This window comes from Pogona vitticeps, chromosome 2 (genome assembly GCF_051106095.1).
Source record: "Pogona vitticeps strain Pit_001003342236 chromosome 2, PviZW2.1, whole genome shotgun sequence".
NCBI lineage: Eukaryota > Metazoa > Chordata > Lepidosauria > Squamata > Agamidae > Pogona > Pogona vitticeps.
In genome coordinates, this window is record NC_135784.1 from 6733891 (window position 1) to 6756179 (window position 22289).

The 22289-nt window shown below is 42.9% G+C and overlaps 1 protein-coding gene and 1 long non-coding RNA gene across 2 annotated transcripts in view; one reads left to right on the plus strand and one right to left on the minus strand.

Moving 5' to 3' along the window:
- LOC110070816 (uncharacterized) overlaps positions 1-22008 on the plus strand; it is a 29438-nt gene extending 7430 nt beyond the window's left edge. Inside the window, 3 exon segments of the mRNA XM_078387374.1 lie at positions 6364-7499; positions 7502-7861; positions 16773-22008. Coding sequence (XP_078243500.1) covers positions 6890-7499; positions 7502-7861; positions 16773-17896 — 2094 coding nt within the window. The 5' untranslated portion in view covers positions 6364-6889 and the 3' untranslated portion in view covers positions 17897-22008.
- LOC144587339 (uncharacterized) overlaps positions 1-22289 on the minus strand; it is a 251289-nt gene that overhangs the window by 218131 nt on the left and 10869 nt on the right. The gene's annotated exons all lie outside the window — the stretch shown is intronic.

Sequence of the window (22289 nt, forward strand, 5' to 3'; positions counted from 1 at the left end):
GGTAATCAAAGGAGCCAAAAGGCGGGGCTGAAAGGGGGATGTGATGATTACATACCATTTCACATTGCTTGGCTTCAATGGCAAATTATGATGATGGGGGAAAACTCGTCAAATCAGAGAAGAAATAATGTAACTGAGTTTCATAGATGGCATTACAAAATTAGGAAAAAGGAATAAATTGAGGATTACAATAAGGGAATAACTCCATCCAGTGCTCTGGGTGATATTTTTTTTAAAAAAAATCATGTGTTAGAACCTAGCAATGATTACAATGGTAAAATGAGTCTGATCTATGTTGGGAGATAATTGTTTGGAATATATATTTGCATAGATTGTAAATTGAAATTTACTATAGCGTAGGAAATGAAGTATAATATGCTTAAGTAGCCAATGTTAGAAAAGGGGAAATGACAATTGATGGATATAACAATAAAATGACATGTTTACGTTTGGGAATAGATGACATTTAAGATTTATTAATTGTGTAACCTGAAATATGTAGAATGAACATAATATTAGAAATGAATGATTTTAAGGTATGCTTTAAGATGCAAATTAACTGTAGGTTTATTTATTTATTTATTTATTTATTTTATTTTATTTCTATCCCGCCTATCTGGTCATATTAGACCACTCTCAGTGTTTTTAATTGTTTCTTAAAAATGCCCAGCAAGGGAGCCGCGCGAATCTCAGGAGGTAAGTTGTTCCAGAGGCGAGGAGCCACCGCCGAGAAGGCCCGATTTCTGGTCTTTTCCTTCCGGGCCTCTCTCGGCGTCAGGCTCCTCAGCCTCACCTCCTGGCTCGCTCGAGTGACACGGATAGATCTTGGTGGGAGAAGGCGTTCCACCAAGTATCCAGGTCCTAAACCATTTAGGGCTTTGTAAGTAAGCATCAACACTTTGAAGTCGATGCGGAACCGGATGGGCTGCCAATGCAATGCGGCCAGAGTGGGCGAGATATGTTGGTATCTTCTCACTCCACTGAGTAATCTGGCCGCAGCATTCTGCACCACCTGTAGTTTCCGCAGCAGCCTCAAAGGTAGCCCCACGTAGAGCACATTACAGTGGTCTAATCTTGAGATTACAAGCGCATGTACCAAAGTAGTGAGAGCCACCACATCAAGGTATGGTCGCAGCTGGGCTATCCGCCTAAGATGGAAAAATGTGGTAAGGACCACGGACGCCACCTGAGTTTCCATAGTGAGTGCCGGGTCCAGATGAATCCCCAAGCTGCGAACCCCATCCCTGGCAGGCAGGGTCACACCCCCAAAGATGAGGGAGTTTCCCAAATCCCCAGCTGTGGGAGCGCCCACCCTCAGCACCTCCGTCTTGTCCGGGTTCAGCCTCAGCCCGTTCTCCTGCATCCATTCCAGTACGGTCTCCAGGCAACGCTGAAGGGACAGAACGGCATCTCCTGCAGATGGAGAAAAGGAGATGTAGAGCTGCTTGTCATCCGCATACTGGTGGCACAGAGCTCCACACCCCCTGATGACCCCCCCAGCGGCCTCATATAGATGTTAAACAGCATTGGGGAGATGATTGACCCCTGTGGGACCCCACAGTTGAGGCTCTACGGGGCCGAGACATTCTCCCCAAGCTGTACTCTCTGGGGACGGTCCTCCAAGAAGGAACGGAGCCAGGCGAATGCCCGGCCACCTATTCCCAACTCGGAGAGCCTCCCCAGGAGGATACCGTGGTCAGTGGTATTGAAGGCCGCTGAGATATCGAGGAGGACCAGCAGAGACACTTTGCCCCTGTCGGCCTCCCTCAATAGATCAGCACACAGGGTGACCAATGCCATTTCTGTTCCATGGCGCGGCCTGAAGCCCGACTGGAACGGATCCAGGGCATCTGTTTCATCCAGGAACGCCTGAAGCTGATCGGCCACCACCCTCTCGACTACCTTGCTTAAGAAAGAGACATTGGCGACGGGCCTATAATTGCCAATTTCGTCCGCCACCAAACTAGGTTTCTTTCTTATGGGCCTAATGAGTGTATCCTTGAGGGCAGAGGGAAATCTGCCCTCAAGGAAAGACCCAATAATTATTACAGTAGCCCATTCCATTGTTGAGGGCCTGGCTGCCTTGATTAGCCAGGCCGGGCAAGGGTCCAAAGAGGGGGTGGTGGCACGGCAGCGATCAAGCGTCCTGGCCACAGTATCAGGCGAAGCAGTCTGAAAGGAATCAAAAATCACCGGACAAGACAGAGCGCTGGACATCTCAGCTCGACTCACTGTATTCAAAAGAGGAGAGAGGTCCCGGCGGATGGCCTCCACTTTAGATTTAAAAAATGCTGCAAATTGGTCCGGTGTAAAACTAGGGGGAGGCCTATCACCCGGGCCAATTCTGGATAGGTCACGTACTGTACAGAATAATTCCGCCTGCTGATTAGATGCCTCGCTTATCCGGTTAGCGAGGTATGTTTGACTGGCAGCCTTTACCTTCGCTTGGTAAAGGTTAGTAGCGACCTTAACAGCTATACGGTTAAAAACCGTCGGGTCCTTTCTCCATTTGCGCTCTAGCCGTCTCCTGACCCGCTTTGACGTCCGGAGATCCTGGTTAAACCAGGGCGCCGGGCAGTCTCTGTGGCGGAGAGGGCGTTTAGGCGCGATCGTGTCTACGGCACTGGTCGCAGTGGTGAACCAGCCGTCGACCAGAGCCTCAACAGGAGCGCCAGCCAGGTCAGCCGTAACCCCTCTCATTGCATCCTGGAATCCAATCGGATCCAGTAGCCTTCGAGGGCGGACCATAACAATAGGTCCCTACTCCCTGCGAGGGGGGAGAGCCATCTTGATGACACATTTTATTAGGTGGTGATCCGACCATGACAAGGGTACCGACTCGAAGTCAGTCACCATCGGACCACTCTCGCTCCCGTTGGTGGAAAAGACCAGGTCCAATGTATGGCCTCCCACGTGTGTAGGGCCGTTGACATGCTGGGACATGTTCAAGAAGGCCATGGTCTCCAAGAACTCAAGAGCTGGTCCGGAAGTCTCTGCCCCTGCATGCACGTTGAAGTCCCCCAGGACCAGTAGCCTCGGGGAACCCAACAATGCCGCGGAGACAAAGTCCACCAGCTCTGGTAGGGAACTGGCTGGGTTGCGGGGAGCACGGTAACCCAGCAAGATCCCAATATCGTCCCTAGCCCCAATCCACGCATGGAGAGCCTCAAGACCCGGCTTTACCACCGAGGAGCACCTAACTACCTCCAAGGTGGACTTATAGACGATGGCTACTCCCCCCCGTCCCTCCAGTCTACCCTGGTGTTGGACAGCATAACCAGGTGGGCAGATGAGAGCTGGGGGGGGACCTGTTCTGACAGCCCTTGATTTTGATCAACTATTTGTGTTACAGACTGATGCTGGTGACTTTGGGCTGGCTGCTGTACAAATACTTAAAAATAAAACAAATGTTATATTAAAAACAAATAATATCAATACCAAAAACACACATTTAAAAGCAACAATGCATAACAATCCATTAAAAAACTCCACTCAGGAGTAAATAATAATTATGTGACATGTTACCTAAAGGACAGCCTTCTTCCATATGAGCCTCTCCATCCTCTAAAATCAGGCCAGGAGGCCCTTCTGAAAGTGCCATCCCTGAAAGAGGTGAGGGGAATGGCATGCTGAAATAGGGCCTTCTTGGCTGTTGCCCCCCAACTTTGGAAAACCCTCCCTATAAAGATCTGCCTGGCCAGGCAAAGATCTTCCTGAGCAGCAGGTTTTATTAATATTAATGCTTTAATGACTGTTTTTAAAATAGGGTACTATTATAATATTGGCTATTTTTAATGGTTTTAATGTTTTTAAAGTTTAAATATTGTATGCCACTTGGAAACCATTGGTAATTATGCAGCTAAAAAAATCTTCTAAATTAATATAAATAAATGTTGCCAAAACATTTGAATAATGAGCAAAGTAGTATTTTTAATTATTAATTAATTTACAATCTTTTTACCACTCCTTTCTCCATAAAAAGAGCTCAAAGAATTGAACACCACACAAAAAATGGTAAACAAAATCAACACCAAAAACAAATCCAAAGGCAACAAAGCAAAACAATCTACTGAAAACCCACTCTCAGACAACCAGTCTCCAAGGGAAAGTATTCTCCCAGGTCCAGGTGCTTTGAGTTGGTTGTGGCCTAAGAGAAACTGACCTGATACAATTGAGATAAATACATATCAGAGAAAGTCATTGATCAGGCTGTGCAGGCATCAGTGGAAGAGAAGGAGAGTTGTGAAGAAACCATGACAGCTTATGGAAGAGACTTGGGCAAAGGAGAGCCTGTCAAGGCCTGAACAAATGGACCCAGATAAGCTTGGTTATATTGCTTAGAGTAGTAATTCGCACCAGAATAGACCCATTGAATCAATAGGGATTTGATGAGTCCACTACTCTAAGTACCATTGATTTAAATGGATCTACTATAATATGGTAAAGTTACCTTTTATTTACATAGAAACTGTAATAGTCATAATTAAGTATTTGCACCAGATTATCAAATCAAAGGGACGTGGTGGCGCTGTGGGCTGAACCGCAGAAGTCTCTGTGCTGCAGGGTCAGAAGACCAGCAGTCGTAAGATCGAATCCACGTGACGGAGTGAGTGCCTGTCGCTTGTCCCAGCTCCCACCAACCTAGCGGTTCGAAAGCATGCAAATGCAAGTACATAAATAGGGACCACCTCGGTGGGAAGGTAACAGCGTTCCGTGTCTAAGTCGCACTGGCCATGTGACCACAGAAGATTGTCTTTGGACAAAAATGCTGGCTGTATGGCTTGGAAACGGGGATGAACACGACTGGACAAAAATTGTCAAGGGGAACCTTTACCTTTACCTTATCAAATCAAAGGAATATTTTCCATTGTATTTAGCAATTATTATGTAGACATAAATCACTAAGAATTTTGTGAGTGTTCCCCATAGAGTCAACCCTTGACTTACGAACTTAATCCATCTGTTGAAGTCAGTTTGTAATTTGAGAAGTTTGTAAGTTGAATCTAGATTTCCCATAGGAGTGCACTGAAATTTAAGTAATGCATTCCTATGGGGGGAAAATTAAAACAAAGTCACTTACCAGGTACTGGTACACTTACCAGGTACTGGTAAGTGAGACTGGCTCCTCACAGTGCCTTGGTAGCAGCCATTTTGTGCTCTTCTCCATTCCCGCCCCCCCTCCCCGCCTCTCAGCTGATCTGTGCTGGGTCTCAGAGGCTTCCCCAGGCTTGCTTAGCAGGTTAAAAGGCAGTGCAAAAGCACCTGAGGAAGCCTCTGAAAGTGGCACTTTGCCGCAGGGGGGAGCGGGGGGTGGGGGGGCAGGACCCCCGCCTCCACCCCCCTCGGCAAAGTGCCGCTTTCAAAAGCCTCCAGGGGCTTGCTCAGCAGGTAAAAAGGCAGTGCAAAAGCACCCAGGGGACCTTTGGAAAGCGGCCCATTGCCGTGGAGTGGGGTGGGGTCTGCCCCCCTCTGCCTCCGCAGCAATGGGCCGCTTTCAGAGGCTTCCTCGGATGCTTTTTTTACCTGCTGAGCAATCCTGGGTAAGCTTCTGAGACCCAGCACCGATCAGCTGAGAGGCGGGGAGAGGGGGAGGAGAGAAGAGCACAACATGGCTGCCGGGAAGGCAGGGAAAAAGCTTGAAATACTGTAAAAAATGGTGCTTTTCCCCTGCCCCTGGGAGGCTTCTGAAAATGGTGCTTGCTGCAGGGGTGGGTATGGGAGGAGCCCTGGTGTTTTTTTCTTGTTTGTAACTCGAAAAAAGTTCACAAGTCGAGTCCATTTTTCCCTAGTAGAGTGGTTCATAAGTTGAAATGTTCATATCTAGAACCGTTCGTAAGTCGAGGGTTGACTGTAGAATGATCCCAGCACAAAAACTCTCTTCTGAGTAACTGAGCCATTTTAATATATTTTCTGTAGTTACATTGCTATAGTTTTCTTTACATAACTGTCTAAACTGGTGCTAACATCAACCGGCTTAATTTTTCTCCTGCATGCATAGCATACAATTTAGAACATTGTGTCTAGATTCTAAGGAAATCCTCATGCTTTCACTTTCCACTTTCCCAGCTACAGAAGCAATGTGATTCTGAATGTTCTTCTGCCTCTTGTAGTTTATTCAGAAAACAAGAGCTATTTTATGATTTTCCAAATCAGTTTTATGCTTCCTGACATGACTGCCTTTCTGCAGAAGAATGGGAATTGAGCCACAGAGATATTTCCGTTCTCCTTTTGCTGGTCTTGGTGCAGCTATGGGGTTCTCCGTTTCTCATGAGAGTTGAAGACAAAGCGAATACCTTGGCTTGAACCCCAATGAGATTCACTTTTGTGCTGCACTCCTCCATCTTCTCTTTTCTTCTCCATCAGGTCACATTATGGGACAATCAGAATTATTCAGAGCCACTTTTTCTGCTACAGAAAAGGACCAAGCGTGAAGCAGGACAAGAAAAAAAAAAGACATTCTGAAGAAGAAAAAATACATCTCAAGGTTTTCAGGGACCTTACGTTTGCGAACTCCTGGCCTGTTGGAAACACCATCAAGAAAAAGGATGGAGAATGTGTTCGACTGGCAGAAATACATTTAAATGTGCCTTAGATTTGGACAAACATAGCAGAGTTCAGCCGCAGGAGAAACGAAATCAAAGCCTAGAATCTGGAAAGAGCTTGAGTATGAATAATAATTCTATTTCACATGAAAATCCCCTGAGAGGGGAGAAACAGTATAAATGCCTGCAGTGTGGGGAGACCTTCAGACAAAGCAGTCACCTTAGTTCACATAAAAAACACACACAGCAGAGAAACCATATAAATGTATACAATGTGGAAAGACCTTCAGTTACAGCAGTTGCCTTACTACACATCAAAGAATTCACACTGGGGAGAAACCATATAAATGCATGGAATGTGGGAAAGCTTCAGTGAGGACAGTAGCCTTAGTTCACATCAAAGAACTCACACTGGGGAAAAACCATATAAATGCATGGGATGTGGAAAGAGCTTCAGTCAGAGCAGTAACCTCAGCACACATCAAAGAACTCACACAGGGGAGAAAAAGTATGAATGTGTGGTATGTGGGAAAAGCTTCAGTCACAGAAGTAGCCTTAATTCACATCAAAGGACTCACACTGGGGAGAAACCATATAAATGCATGGAATGTGGAGAGAGCTTCAGCCAAACCAGTCACCTCAGTAGACATCAAAAAACTGACACAGGGGAGAAACCATATATATGCATAGAATGTGGAAAGAGCTTTGTTGACAGCAGTAAACTTACTTTACATCAGATAACACACACAGGGGAGAAACCATATAAATGTTTGATATGTGGAAAGAGCTTCAGTCATAGCAGTAGTCTTAGTTCACATCAAAGAACTCACACAGGGAATACGCCATATAAATGCATGGAATGTGGAAAGAGCTTCAGTGAAAGCAGTAACCTTAGTTCACATCAAAGAATTCACACTGGGGAGAAACCATTTAAATGCATGGAATGTGGAAAGAACTTTTTCAGAGCAGTCACCTTAATTCACATCAAAGAACTCACACTGGGGAGAAACCATATATATGCTTGGAATGTGGAAAGAGCTTTAGTGACAGCAGTAGCCTTAGTTCACATCAAAGAACTCACACTGGGGAGAAACCCTATAAATGTATGGAATGTGGAAAGAGCTTCAGTCATAGCAGTAGCCTGAATTCACATCAACGAACTCACACAGGGGAGAAACCTTATGAATGCAAGGAATGTGGAAAGAGCTTCAGTCAGAGTGGCAACATTAGTTCCCATCAAAGAACTCACACTGGGGAGAAACCTTATCAATGCATGGAATGTGGAGAGAGGTTTAGCCAAAGCAGTCACTTAAGCAGACATCAAAGAATTCACTGGGGAGGAACTCTATAAATGCACTGGCACTGAATGCAGAAAAAGCTTCACTGAGATCATGAAGGGGCGAATCCAGTCAAGCTAAATGGAATGCAGAGATACAGTACTAGTGGAAACATTATTAAACACCAAAGGAGTAACTTTTGTTCTTGTATATGCAAAGTGCTAATGATTACATGGAATATAAAAAGTGTATTTGACATCAAAGGAAGAACAATTAGAGAAAATCTCATTTGATGAATGGGGTTTGAGTAGACATTTGCTCAAATAATTGTGATGTCATGGTCCCTTTCTACTTTCAGGGGAAACAAAATTCTTAATCTAAATAGAGAGCTGCTTTTTTCTGCTTCAGTTCCTCCTGTAAATTTTTGTCTCGCCCTCTTTCTTACTTGAAAGACTCTCTCTTTATAGGTGGTAGACTATAGCTTGTGAAGAACTTTTGTTTTGGCGTCCCCCTGAACCTCCCCCCTCTAAAATTTTTGTTAACAAATTCTTTGCTTTTATACTCCCACCATGCAGCTGTAAAGCTAGCTAATTGTTTTGGTACGCCTAAATATATATAGTTAGTAATTGTTATAGTAAACTATTTCCATGCTGCACTTTTAAATGTACTTTTAACTGTACTCTAACCCTTTATTAACACAACATTTCAAACTTAGTCCTTGATAAAGAATTAAAGAGTTTGCCTTTTGAAATGGCTTGAAACAATGAGCAACCATTATGTTTTGGAAGAAGAAATGCTGCTTCTTGCCAAGAGCTAATTAAGGGATGGCAATTTATATTTAGTTATCTCTCCATGAGAATTCCATCAGAGCAGATTGAATAGTTCAGAACTACTGGATCATTGAAGCTACCAACATGAATTTGACCAAACTCCAGAAAACAGGAGGGCTTGGCTTGCTCTGGTCCATGGGGTCATGAAGAGTAGGACACGACTTAATGACTAAACAACAATTGATGTAAAGCCACCTTTCCTAACAGGTTTTTGTTGGCCATGGCTATAAACATAATATGAAAAAAAATATAGGCTGAAACAGGATTGTATAAGTTGCATAACTAACCTTTTAAGATCACATGTGAATAATTGTTTCCACTATATGGCTGCCTTCAAATGTGCCAATGCCCTCCTTGGGCCATATGCTTCCCCACTGAGAATGGCTGATCTAGAGGACAGAGGATGAAGGAAAAATGTTAAGCTACACAGTTTCCTGGAGGGTTATGCTGAAGACCAGGTGAAGCTTAGAGGTGACATTTTACAGTGGATTGATACTGTGGCACTGAGGCTTGTGTGACCGAAAACTGAGATGCTGTATACATTGGGTTTGAAGTGTAGCAGAAAAATGGCTTCAAGAGATATTGTGGTACATCTTGCTAACTTCTATAAGAAAGAAATGCTCATGGAAGTAGTCAGAAACCTGGACAACCTGTGGTACTACAGAGTGTCTGTCCAGGTGCATGCTGATCTCTGTTACCACAAAGGGGGCTTGATGAATGAACAAAAATGAGAACCAATGTGAGGCCAACTGGATGATCAACCACTGGATTCATCTACTACGTAGGATGAAGAAATGCAAGGAGCACAAAACAGTGATGAAGAAGAAGGAACATTGCCTCGCCCTTTGAATGCAGCGGGAGAATCAACTCAACTTCAGAAGTGTTTAGGTAGTTTGGAACTACTTGAGAAAGAAAAGGTTGGAAATTTGGGAAGAAATAGATTAAACAGTTTTAAGAAGAATTGATGTGGCTATCATCAAGAATAGTTTAATGTGTTCATGTTATAATGAATTTGTTTAACTTATAATGAACTTGTTTCTCTTACAATGTGGTACGTGAAGCAGGGTTTGTAAGTCTTACAGTGTATTATAATATTTTGAGTTCACAGTGGTCTAGTGTTTCAGTGTTTTAGGGTAATAGTATCCTAGTGCATCAAATGTACAGAGTTACTTTTCCAGATTCTATATAATTTTAGCTCTAAGAAACTTCTTATCAGTATAGTAGTAGCCTGCCATACAGACCCTTGAAAGTACAGAAAATGTAAGGATAATAGAATTTCCTAGAACTCGTAGTTCCTGGAGGAGAGATTGTTTACAGATTTGTGGAGGTCCTATGTTGAGATAGGATGCGCGCGCGCACACATGCATGTACACACACACATGTGAATGCAACATTTAAATTAACAATGCTCCATGTTACGCTGTGCACCAGAAGCCACCAACCCTTATATTATTTAGCTGAGACAAAGAGATAAGTAAAGAAAGAAGATAATGAAACAACACAAAAAGATACAGAAAATATGAATGTTCATCCTGTGAAGGAGAGCGGATGTGGATCTCTAGGTAGCTTTCTGGCCCCAGGACATGGGTATTTGGCAGCCATAATGAGAGTAGGTTTCCCCAGTATCATGTTGGCAGGAAAGAGCCCACACCGGTGAAGGAGAAAGAAGAGCCTGATGAGGAACAACTGGAGGAGGACGGGTCCACAAAAAATGGGCAGGAGTGAGAAGGCAGGGGGTCATTACTCGTGTCAGAAAAAGATGATGTAAAGGAAGATGAAGAGATTAGGAAAGAGAATGAGGAAAGCTGCTTCCTCTTGCCCTCTTGATTTATTCAGGTGAAAAGCCACTAGAGATTCCTACCGTGTGTTTGAACCCACCCAGACACTGCCATGATGCTAGAGAGTCAAGTAACGGCAGGCATGTCAACTGAACAGGGAGAAATGAATTGCAGAGCTTGGTGTCTTTCTCCTATATCTACAAACCTAAAGGAGGTGTATTCTGGAGCAAAGCTTCCCTCTCCCTCCTACTTTCCGAGAACTTAACTCTGAGGAGCTCCAGTAAAGTTAACTGGGATCCCAAGTTGTCAAGCAAGGCCCAAAGGACTAGAGACTATAACTCAACCCTATGAGAATGTAAAGGGAAAGGCAAGGAGAAGGTGTTATCATCATCATCTTAGAACTGCAGAGCTGGAAGGAACTTGTGGATTATCAAGTCCAGTTCCTGTCAAGCCGGCACCAAGGGGGAATCTAACTCCCAATCCCTGGCTCGCATCCAGATGCCTCAACCACTGAGCTATTCAATAGTTTGTGATGCTGCACCACTAATAAAAGCTGTTCTGAGCCAAGAAGCTGAGCTGGAGCCCATGGAGTTAATGAAATGGGGCTGGCAGGGCACACATCTCCATAGACTGGCAGATGGCTAGGTGAGCACTTAGAAAAATATTATTTTCCTTTGTGTGTAATTAGATGTTTTTATATACAGTATTCTTTGTTTCTATCCTATATGCTAGTATCTTAGAAATGTACTGTATTCTCTGTCTTTAGTTTCCATGTACCTCTTTGGGCTCTAAGCGCCTTTATTTTTATAGGATTTAAATCCTGCCTCTGTGTTTTGTATTTGAATGTACTTTTGTCTGCAACCTCTCATAGTTCTAAGACCTTTGGATGGAAATCACAGTGGTAGCTTTTCATGAGTTGGAAGAATGTATTTTGAAGTATTTGTGCCTACAGTTTTCTTCATAGCTGTAAGACTTTTGTAGTATATAACAACTCTTGAGTATTTTGTGTTTATGGAACATAGCAGGAATGTAAAGAATTAAAACTTGTATATTTAGACAAGGGCGGTAAGCCTGGGTTTATGTTCTTTGTGTGGGCATTTAATTCATCAAGATTGTTGTTTGAATTATGTTTTGGTACAATAGTTCTTTTAGTTGTTTCTTTCAGTAACACAGGGAGCAGAATTTTCTCAACTACATCCACAGCTAAAATCGCGCTGTTGGATGGTCTTGGCGATGAGCATTTTTCTCTTTTACAGAGAAGCTCTGAAGTCTTAAAAGTTTGTGTCATGCTCAAATCACAAACAACAAGAGAGTCCTCAGAACATCCTGCACACATTACCCCTGCAACCTTGCTGTGGGTCTTGTCTTCTGGTTCTGCTGGTGCCATCCAGACTGGAGGATGGTGATGGCTGGTGATCCACCACATCTGGATGTGTTGAGGATTCAGCTTCTGCAGGGTGCCTCGTCCAAGGGGGCAAAATTAACTAATTAATTCAGTCTCCCGCTCCCATTAGTGTCACAGCACTACTCTGGGTGGGTTACAACTCATTAAATGAAATGAAAATAGAAATAGTAAAATTTATTTATTTATTTATTTTATTTTATTTTATTTATTTATTTATTTATTGAATTTATACCCCACCCATCTAGTCAACTGATTACTCTGGACGGCTAACAGCATATAATATAAACAATTTAAAATATAAGAACAAAGTAAAACCAATAAAAATAACCCTAAAAAACAACCAAATGGCACTGACCAATCCCAGAGCAGATGGAGGAAGAGATGGGAAGGAAAAAAGAGTAGAGGAAAGAAAAAAGGGAGGGAGGTGCTCGGAAAGCCTCCCTGAAAAGCCACCTTTAATTGCTTCCTAAAAGTCCAGAGGGAGGGGCTAAGTGCAGCTCCTCCAGAACGTGGTTCCATAAAGTTGGAGCCATTGCAAAGAAAGCCCTGCCTCTTGTAGAGAACTAATGGGCCTCCCTCAGTGTGCCCACCTGGCGGAGCCTTGACTGAGATGATCTTGTGGGTCGGGCAGATGACATTGAGAGACGCCCGTACAGGTAACATGGGCCCAAACCATGGAGGGCTTTTGGAGGCAAAGAACATAAATCTGCCAAGAGGCAGGTCTCCTACTAGCTTACCACTCTCACACCTGCTGATCAGCAGATGAAAACAAAGGGGTTAAACTTGAAAGTGGATGATCTGGCCGCTTCAGTTTTCCTCCTAGAGTCTGCTTTCCCCAAAGTGCCCACGATGAGTCCAAGACTGTCAAGAGGAGGTTGAATGGTAGAGTTACAGACATTTCATCTCTCTGTGTTCAAGGCATTGGGAAAAGGTCATATTTGCAGATTTATCAAAAGCTCCTCGTAGATCTGGAAGAGACCCGATGCATCCTCATGTCCAACTCGCTGCGGGCCTGATGTCCTCCAAGCACGATCTCTTAGCATTTCTTCAAAGACCCAAAAGAAAGATTGGGGAGGAGATGTGAGGAATGGCTACTTCGCCACCTCTGAATTACCTTCCTGCTCAGATGGCTAGAGTGGCATTTCTCAAGGCTGTCTGTCCCTTGTTTAAGGGTGGCTGGAAACCAAGCCTTATGAGGAAAGGCTGAAAGAATTGTTTAGCCTTGAGGAAAGAAGACAAAGGGGTGATAGGATAGCACTTTTCAAATATTTGAAAGGCTGACATACAGAGGAGGGGCGGGATCTATTCTCGACCATCCCAGAGTGCAGAACATGCAACAATGGTCTCAAGTTAAAGGAAGCCAGATTTTGGTTGAATATCAGGATGAACTTCCTAACTGTTACAACAGTACAATAGTAGAACCAGTTACCTCAGGAGCTGATGAGTGCTCCAACACTGGAGGCATTAAAAAAACTTAGAATAGCACCTGACAGATATGGTTTGATTGTATTCCTGCCTTGAGCAGGGGGCTGGAATGGATGGGATTGTAGGCCCCTTCCAACCCCACTTTTCTATGATTCTTTGATTTAAAGTTGAAAACAATCGGTATACAATGGTGGTTAACATCATTAAAGAATAATATTTAAAGCTAAGAACAATGAGTGTAAAGAGCCATCTTACATCTTTAAAGGGGATCCTTTGGCACATAGCTATTCAGAGGAATGAAAACATGGATATGAGGAATGGATCCACAGGATTTCATATGATTTTTGGAGGAAATCTTCCTTAAACAATCTTCACATCATATAGCCAATCCATGTTCACAGACTACAAAACTGAAATCATGGGTGCTTTAATACATGGCTTTGCAGTGGCACAAAAACAAGAGTCCAACATGCAGATCCTCATGGATCTCTCTCATCGTGTATGTAGGATCATCCTCAAACCATTTTCCCATCATGGCGGTGAACAGTGCCCGCACGCTACACCACACTACTAAGTACATGGCTCAGCAGTGGTGTGGAAACATGGATCTAGTGCACGGATCCCCATGGATCCACCTCAGTTTTACATAGGATCATCCTGAGACCACGGTAAAGGTAAAGGTTCCCCTTGACATTTAGTCCATGGTGCACTAAGGCATGGTGCTCATCTCCAAGCCATAGAGCCAGTGTTTTGTCCGAAGGTAGTTTCTGTGGTCACATGGCCAGTGCAACTAGACAAGGAAAGCCGTGACCTTCCCACTGAGGTGGTACCTATTTATCTACTCGCATTTTTACATGCTTTCAAACAGCTAGGTTGGCAGGAGCTGGGACAAGCAACGGGACCTCACTCAGTCATGTGGATTTGATCTTACGACTGCTGGTCTTCTGACCTTGCAGCACAGAGGCTTCTGCAGTTTAACCCGCAGCGCCACCACATCCACAGATTACAACATAGAAATCATGGGTCCTTCAGCATGTGACTCTGCAGTGGCATCAAAACATGGGTCCAACACACATCCTCATGGACCCACCTGACTTTTACATAGGAAATTCATGTTATGTTGGGAGAGACATGGCAACTGTCTTGCATGGGTGGCAGAAGCTTCTTTTGAATTCAAGAGATAATAAGCACCTTTGCGGGGAAAGGGTACAAAACTTCAGTGAAGAGAAGGAGGGGAACAACACCGTAGACAAAAAAAAACCAACATGGAGGATCCCAAGAGAAGCAGCAGCAGAGCAAAGCGAGAAGAGAATAATTTGTGTGTCTTAATAATAATAGCAATAATTTTATGTTGTCATCTTCATAGGAGAATATAAATCATTATGCAGTTCAAATAGTAAATTAAAAAAAAATAAGGCCATGAAGAAGCCTGTAGATTAGCCCTCTTTCCCAGTTGTACATAGGGTGGAACCCAGGTAGTTTACTGCACCCTTTAAAATATCTTCTGGACATCTAGTTTTACTTTGGAGTATAAAAATAAGTTGTACAAAACTTCTCCACATGTTAAAATTGAATTGTGAATTTTAAGTAGGCAATATGCCAAAATTATAAAATTCATGAGAAAAATGCAATTACTCTCTATACCCATGGGCATTTCAAGAATACACACCAATGAAAAAACATTTTCTCTTATGCTAGGGTGGGTACACAGCCCAGTCACTAAGTGATCTTAGTGTCTTTCCTTTTCTTGTCCTCCTCCATATCTGAAGGAGCCAGCACTATATTTTAACAATGTGCAATGAGGTATCGCTTTTCTTGCAGAGGCAGAAGGTGAACTGTGTCTGGGAGGACATTTTATCTGGTGTGACGTTGTCTAGAGGGGTGGGGTAAAAATCGAATAAATAAATAAAATAAATAAATATTTCTTTTTCTAGGCTTGTGGATATTTAGGGTTGCAAGCGTGCGTTTGCTCTGACCTTTGATCTCCCTGACTTCCCTGACTCCCTGACTGCCTAAGGGGGTGGGGTTTTGGCTTTAAATATGTGCAAGCAGAAGTTCTAAACCCTTTTCCTAAAGAGGAACCTGGGGCAGGAGGTGAGCTGTGTTTATGAGGACATTTTATTTGATGAGGTATTTTCTTCTAGGCTGACCTTTCTTCTCCCTGACCACATGGTCTGAGGGGGGCAGGGTTTTGGCTTTAAATGCGTGCAAGCAGAAGCTCTAAGCCCTTTTCTTTCAGAGGAAGGGGAAGCAGAAGGTGAGCTGTGTCTAGGAGGACATTTTATTTCGTGTTTTTTCTAAGCTTGTGGGTTTTTAAGCTTGCAAGGGTATGTTTGTTCTGACCTTTGTTCTCCCGGACTGCATGGTCTGAGGGGGCGGGGTTTTAGCTTTAAATAAGTGCTCCCAGGTGCAAACTAAACTGCTCTTCATCTCCAAGAATATTTTCCCTCCAAGCATAACATAAAGTTGAGATAGTTTATTGTAGACCCAAGGATCCACGAAATCATGTTTTCACTTCCCTAGCTATGTCTGCCTGCTTTGGAACAGTGAAGGAATTCTGAAGGCTTTTCTACCCCTTGTATTTTATTCAGCAATTTTATGGTTTTCACTACCAAAGTTTTATTCTTCTGGACTCTACTGGCTTTCCATCTGATCATGCAGATTGAAGGAAAGTAGAGCCAGAAGAATCTTTCCCCTTGCCTTTGGGGTTTTCTTGGCTCAGCTATGGAGTTCCTTCCTCAAAGAAAAAGTGAGTACCTTGGTTTTATCCCCAGTGACATTCCCTTTTCTGCTGCCCTTCTCATCTTCTCTTTTTTTCTCCACCAGGTAAACAGAAGAGTCAAAATTATGCAGAGCCACTTCTGCTGCCACTGAAAACAACAACATGTGAAGCAGGAAAAGGGAAGTAGAGAAACAAGTGAAAGACAGAAGAAAATAGATCTCCAGCTTCTCAGGGTGTAGATGTTTCTGAACTCCACACGATGTTAATTTAAAAAAAAGGAATGCAGACATTTTCCATTGATAGAAATATATACCTCCTATTTGAACAAAAATAATTGAGTTTACCTGTGAATAACTACAAATAACAGTAGTATTTCATGGGGAAAATGTTAGAGAGGAGAGAAAGTATAAAGGCTTCTCTGAGATAAGATCAGCCAATGCTCTCTCCTTAGCTCACATGAAAGAACTCACCTGAAGAAAAGCTATAGAAATGCATAGAAGGTGGAGAGAGCTTCAGCCTAACCAGCACCATCAGTAGACTCCAACGAACTCTCATACAGGAGAGAAATGATATAAACTAATGGAATGTGGAAAGCACTTCAATGTTAGCAGTGACGTTCGTTCCCATCATATCACTCATGTAGGGGAGAAACCATATAAATGCATGGTATGTGGAAAGGCTTTCAGCCGAAGTGGTCATCTTATTTCACATCAAGTTACTCACACTGAGGAGAAACCTTATCAGTGCATGGAATGTGGAAAGCGATTCAGGGAGAATGGTACCCTAACTAGACATAAAAGAACTCACACAGGGGAGAAGCCTTATCAATGTATGGAATGTGGATATAGCTTCAAGGACAGTGGTACCCTAAGTAGACATAAAAGAACTCACATTGGGGAGAAACCCTATAAATGCATGGAATGTGGAGAGACATTCAGCCAAAGCAGTAACCTTAGTTCACATCAAAGAACTCACACTGGGGAAAAACCATATGAATGCATGGAATGTGCTGAAAGCTTCAGCCAAGGCTCTCACCTTAGAACACATCAAAGAATACACACTGGGGAAAAACCTTATCAGTGCATGGAATGTGGGAAGTCCTTTAGTTGCAGCAGTTACCTTATTTCACATCAAAGAATTCACACAGGGGAGAAGCCCTATCAATGTATGGACTGTGGCAAGAGCTTCAGGGAGACCGGTACCCTAAATAAACATAAAAGAACTCACACAGGGGAGAAGCCCTATCAATGTATGGAATGTGGATACAGTTCCAGGGACAGTGGTACCCTAAGTAGACATAAAAGAACTCACATGGGGAAGAAACCCTATAAATGCATGGAATGTGGAGAGACATTCAGCCAAAGCAGTCACCTTAGTTCACATCATAGAATTCACACTGGGGAAAAACCATATAAATGCATGGAATGTGCTGAAAGTTTCAGGCAAGGCTCTCACCTTAGAACTCATCAAAGAATTCACACTGGGGAGAAACCATATCAATGCATGGAATGTGAGAAGACCTTCAGTGATAGCGGTAGCCTTACTTTACACCAAAGAACTCACACAGGGGAGAAACCATACAAGTGCATGGAATGTGGAAAAATCTTTAGTCGCAGTAGTCATCTTAAGTCCCATGAAAGAACTCACACAGGAGAGAAACCATATAAATGTGTGGAATGTGGAAAAAGTTTCAGTGACAGCGGTAGCTTTAGTTTACATCAAAGAACTCACACGGGAGTGAAACCATATAAGTGTATGAAATGCGGAAAAAGCTTCAGCAACAGCAGTCACCTTATTTCACATGAAAGAATTCACACTGGGGAGAAACCCTATGAATGCATGAAATGTGGAAAGAGCTTCAGCAACAGCAGTGCCCTAAGTAGGCATCAGAAAATTCACACAGAGGAAAAACCATAGAAATGCATGGAATATGGAAAGAACACCATTCATAGCAGTAGCATTAGTTCATATCAAATAACTTACACAAACGGAGAAGCAATATAGAAGAATGGAATGAAGAAATTCTGAAACAGAAGAATTTTTTAAAAAAAACAATAATATATTGAAAAGAAACTTAAACCAAAAACACTTCCTCACTATATTACGTTAAACCCACTAACACTGAATTATATTACTCGTAACCACATTTCTCCCTTCACCCATGCCACCTTCACCCTTTTATTTTTCTTTTGTTTCATTCATTTATTTTTCTTTAATTTCATTTGTTCATTTATTTTTTATTTTTTCATTTATTTCATTTATTTATCTTTCCCATTTCTCTCCAGAAACATATTGATGTATACATGCTAAAAATTCCAGCTCGTTCTACAACTACTCTGTTTGGAACTTTATCCTGCCAGGTGATACCAAAAATGTGTTGGAGTAGTGCTGCACCCATCTGCTGTGCTAGGTCCTGGATGAGCATACCTGTCTCAGACTTTAAAAGGAACAGATTTTTTCTATATTGGACCTAAAGCCTACTTGATACCATCATACATTCCCTTGATGTTACCTGTGTTTGCTGCTGTCTGTATCTGAGAGCAGAGCTGAAGCCAATAATCTTTAGAACATCTCCTGACAGACTGTTGGACTTTGCTACAAGCAACTCAAAGAACCTGCAAGTTGTACTCACTGGGACAGGCATTGTATACTGCTAGAGCTCTCCTCTTATCCTCAATAGCTGGCATTAACTCCTCCGAATGGGCTTCAAACCAGTCTGCCGTCTTTTTGGTATTCTTGCCAAATGTGAACTAAGTGTGTTATAAAAAGCATTCTTGAAATGTTTCCATCGTTCAGGTGCATTTCCATCAGCCAGGCCTGGAAGGGTTTCCTCAAGCACTTGGGCAAACACCTCCACTTTTCTTTGATCGCGAGTCTTGCTGATGTCAATACATGGTCTTCCTTCCTTTTTTGTGTGATACAATCTCTTTATTTGCAGTTTGACTCTACTACATGCTAGGGAGTAATCAGTATAGCAGTCAGCACCCTTATACCTGTGTGTGATTGTAATACTTGGAAGGCTAGAGCATCTTGTTGTTGTTTAGTTGTTGTGTCTGATTTCATGACTCTATGGACCAGAACATGCCAGGCCTTCTTGTCTTCCACTGCCTCCCGAAGTTTGCTCCAACCATCTTGTCCCCTGTCGAGAGTGTCTGGTGAGGATCAAATTGAGCTGATGCCAATGCTTCAATCTTTGATGTCTCCAAGATACTCTGTGTTGAAGCTTCATATTAAAGAACATGTTGCTCACACAGAGGCCATAATAACAGCAAAACTCCAGCAAGCGTTGGCCATTTTCATCATCTTTGCCGTGCCAAAACAGCCTAGACGAGTGGGCCAAGAATTGGGATCAGCACCAACTATGGCATTAAAGTCTCCAAGAATGAACAGTGGCTCTCTCTCAGGGACTTTTTTGATAGTATCTGCCAGATTGTCGTATAATTCGTCTTTCACGTCTGTTGTAGGTGACAGTATTGGTGCATATACACTAAAGGTGAGTGGTCCTGCTGATGAGTGACAGGATTCTTTCACTCCCCACAATAGGTGTAACAATAGATCTCAGCAGAGTATTTTTAACCGCAACACAATCACCATATTCCCTGGTCTCATTCAATGGTTTTCCCTGCCAGAAGAATGAGAAGTTTTTTTCTTTGACAGATCCCAAGTGTGGCAATCTCGTCTCTTGGAGGGCAACAATGTCCCTCTGAAGCCTACTCAGTTCCATGTCAATGACAGCTGTCTTGCGCACGTCGTCTATTTCCTGCAGGTCATCAGAAAAGCCAGAGGTCATTGTCCGAACATTCCAGGTGCCCAACTTTAGGGCAGATGTTTTTGTATTATTGTTGCATGGTGCAGGGTTACCCCATGCACCCTGTGAGGTTAACATACCGCAGCAATGTAGTACCTTACTGGCTGGGGACTGCCCAGCTTAAGGCAAGTGGTAGCTACCTAGTGAGGTGCAATGCCCTCTCCCACTGTTGGAAGCACCCCCTGGCATCACACGGTATGCCAGTTGAGCAAAGACTTATAACCGGTAACTGCTACTTCCTGTGTTATTTTGACGCTGTATGCAAAGCTGGAGTGTCCTCTCCAGAGCATGAAGACTGGGTAAAAGAATATGGAGGATAGGCTGTCACGCAAGCAGCAAATCCCCCCTCTCCATGTCACTGAAATAGTCCAATGGAAAGGCAAGAGCCAATACAACTGGTTGCAGCAACATTGCAGGAGTTGCCAGAACGTCACGAACTGCCTCCGGGACTCCGGCTCAGGATTGTGCCTTGAGGTTAACTCCTGAAGCCTTTTCCATCAGTGGATGTAGCCACAAGACAGTGGAGGTTTGAAATCAGAGTTTTCCTTCTTCCAGATGGGCTGCCTTCCAAGGTTGACAAGCCCCACCTACCTGGGACACAGCACAGCTGAGGAATAAAGTTGACTAAAGTGACCCAAGCGAGTAAACATGGACATTTAACGTTTTTGAAAGGGGATTTTGGTGGGCAAGGCCTCTAAGAAAATTTGGGGAGTGTTTGGGGTTGGATATAGTTACTTTCTCAGCTACATTTAGGGTAACAAACTAAAGGAAGGACAAAAAGCTAATGGGGAGGATGGAGGGAACAGACACTTCCATTATAGTGACCAACAAAGTTCGTGCAATGTTTGTCTTAGTGCCTGAGTGTAACATGGCGTTCACATGCAGGAAGTGCAAACCTGTGGCACTGTTAGAAGGAAAATTGAGAGAACTGGAGCAGCGAGTAGCCACACTTAAGTCTATGGAACAACCTACCTCCAGAGATTCGCAAGGCTCCCTCGCTGGGTTTCTTTAAAAATCAATTAAAAACATGGATGTTTCAGCAGGCCTTTCCCCCAATTAATTCCTGATGCTTTCTTTCCTTCCTTTCCCCACTGTCTGCTCCCATCTTGTGAAATGTGTTTTACTATGTAGAAACTGTTTATATATATATATTTCTGTGTGTTTTTTGTTGTAAGCCGCCTAGAGTGGTCTTAACCGACCAGATAAGCGGAATATAAATAAAATAAATAAATAAATAAATAAAATATGAGGGAAGACAACGTATACATTGACAGATCTTTTGAGCAGCAGCAGTAGTTAATGGAGGCACTGGAAGAGGAAGAAGGGAAGGCAGAGGAGAGAATACTGAGGAGAGAGCAAACAGTAGAGGAAGCACCATGGAAAAGAATCACAGGAGCAAAGAGCAAAAAAGAACATGTATAGGAAATTGAAAGAAGGCCAGGCTACCAAAGATGAGTACAGACAAATAGCAAGAAAATGCAGGGATGGCATTAGGAGGGCAAAAGCTGAGAATGAGCTGAGGTTAGCTAGAAACACTAAAAGCAGCAGCAACAAAAAATCTTCAGGTATGTGCTGTGCATGAACCAACAGTGCAATGTGGCTGCAAAAAACAAACAAAAAATGTGATTTCAGGGTGCATGAATGAAGAATAATTGTCAAATCCCAAGAGATACTAGTCCCCCTCTATTTAGGTTAGGTCTTATCCCGTGTACTGTGTTCAGTTCTGGACACCACACTTTTAGATGTTAACACATTGGATCTAGATCAGAGGAGGGGCAACAAGGAAACCAAGTTCTTTAAGGAAAGACTGAAGGAACTAGGCATGTATAGCCTTGAGAAAAGAAGGCTGAGTGGAGATATAATAGCATTTTTGAAATACTTGAAAATCTGCCATACAAAGGAGGGCCAGGATCTGTTCTCAATCAACCCAGAGTGCAGGACAGACAACAATGGGCTCAAGTTACAAGAAACCAGATTTCACTTGAACATCAGGAAAAAACCTTTATAACTGTTAGAGCAGTACAATAGTTGAACCAGTTACCTTGGGAGTTGGTGAGTGCTGCAACACCAGAAGCTTTCGGGAAAAACTGAAAAGTAGTTCTACAAAGGAAGGGCAGGATCTGTTCTTTTTTTCTTTTTTAAAATTTTATTATATAACAAACAGACAGGAATCAAAGGAATACAAATATGGGGGAAAGGAAGGAAAAACACCACACAAAAATACACACAGGGGAGTGTTTACAATAATACACTAATATAATCTTGACTCCATAACTGTGTTACAATACAAAACTCCTTAACCTATGTTATATTCTCTACTCATATTTGTTTCTGGGCTCAATCATAAGACATTTTTCAGCTTTTTTTAACATATCTTCTCAAGTTCTCACATAGTGCCTTTAACAAGCTATCCTATTTTTTAGCCCAGATCAACCTTATAGCTATAAATATGTGCAACAATATGTTTAATATAGCTATCCTTTAAATCAACAATTTCTGGCA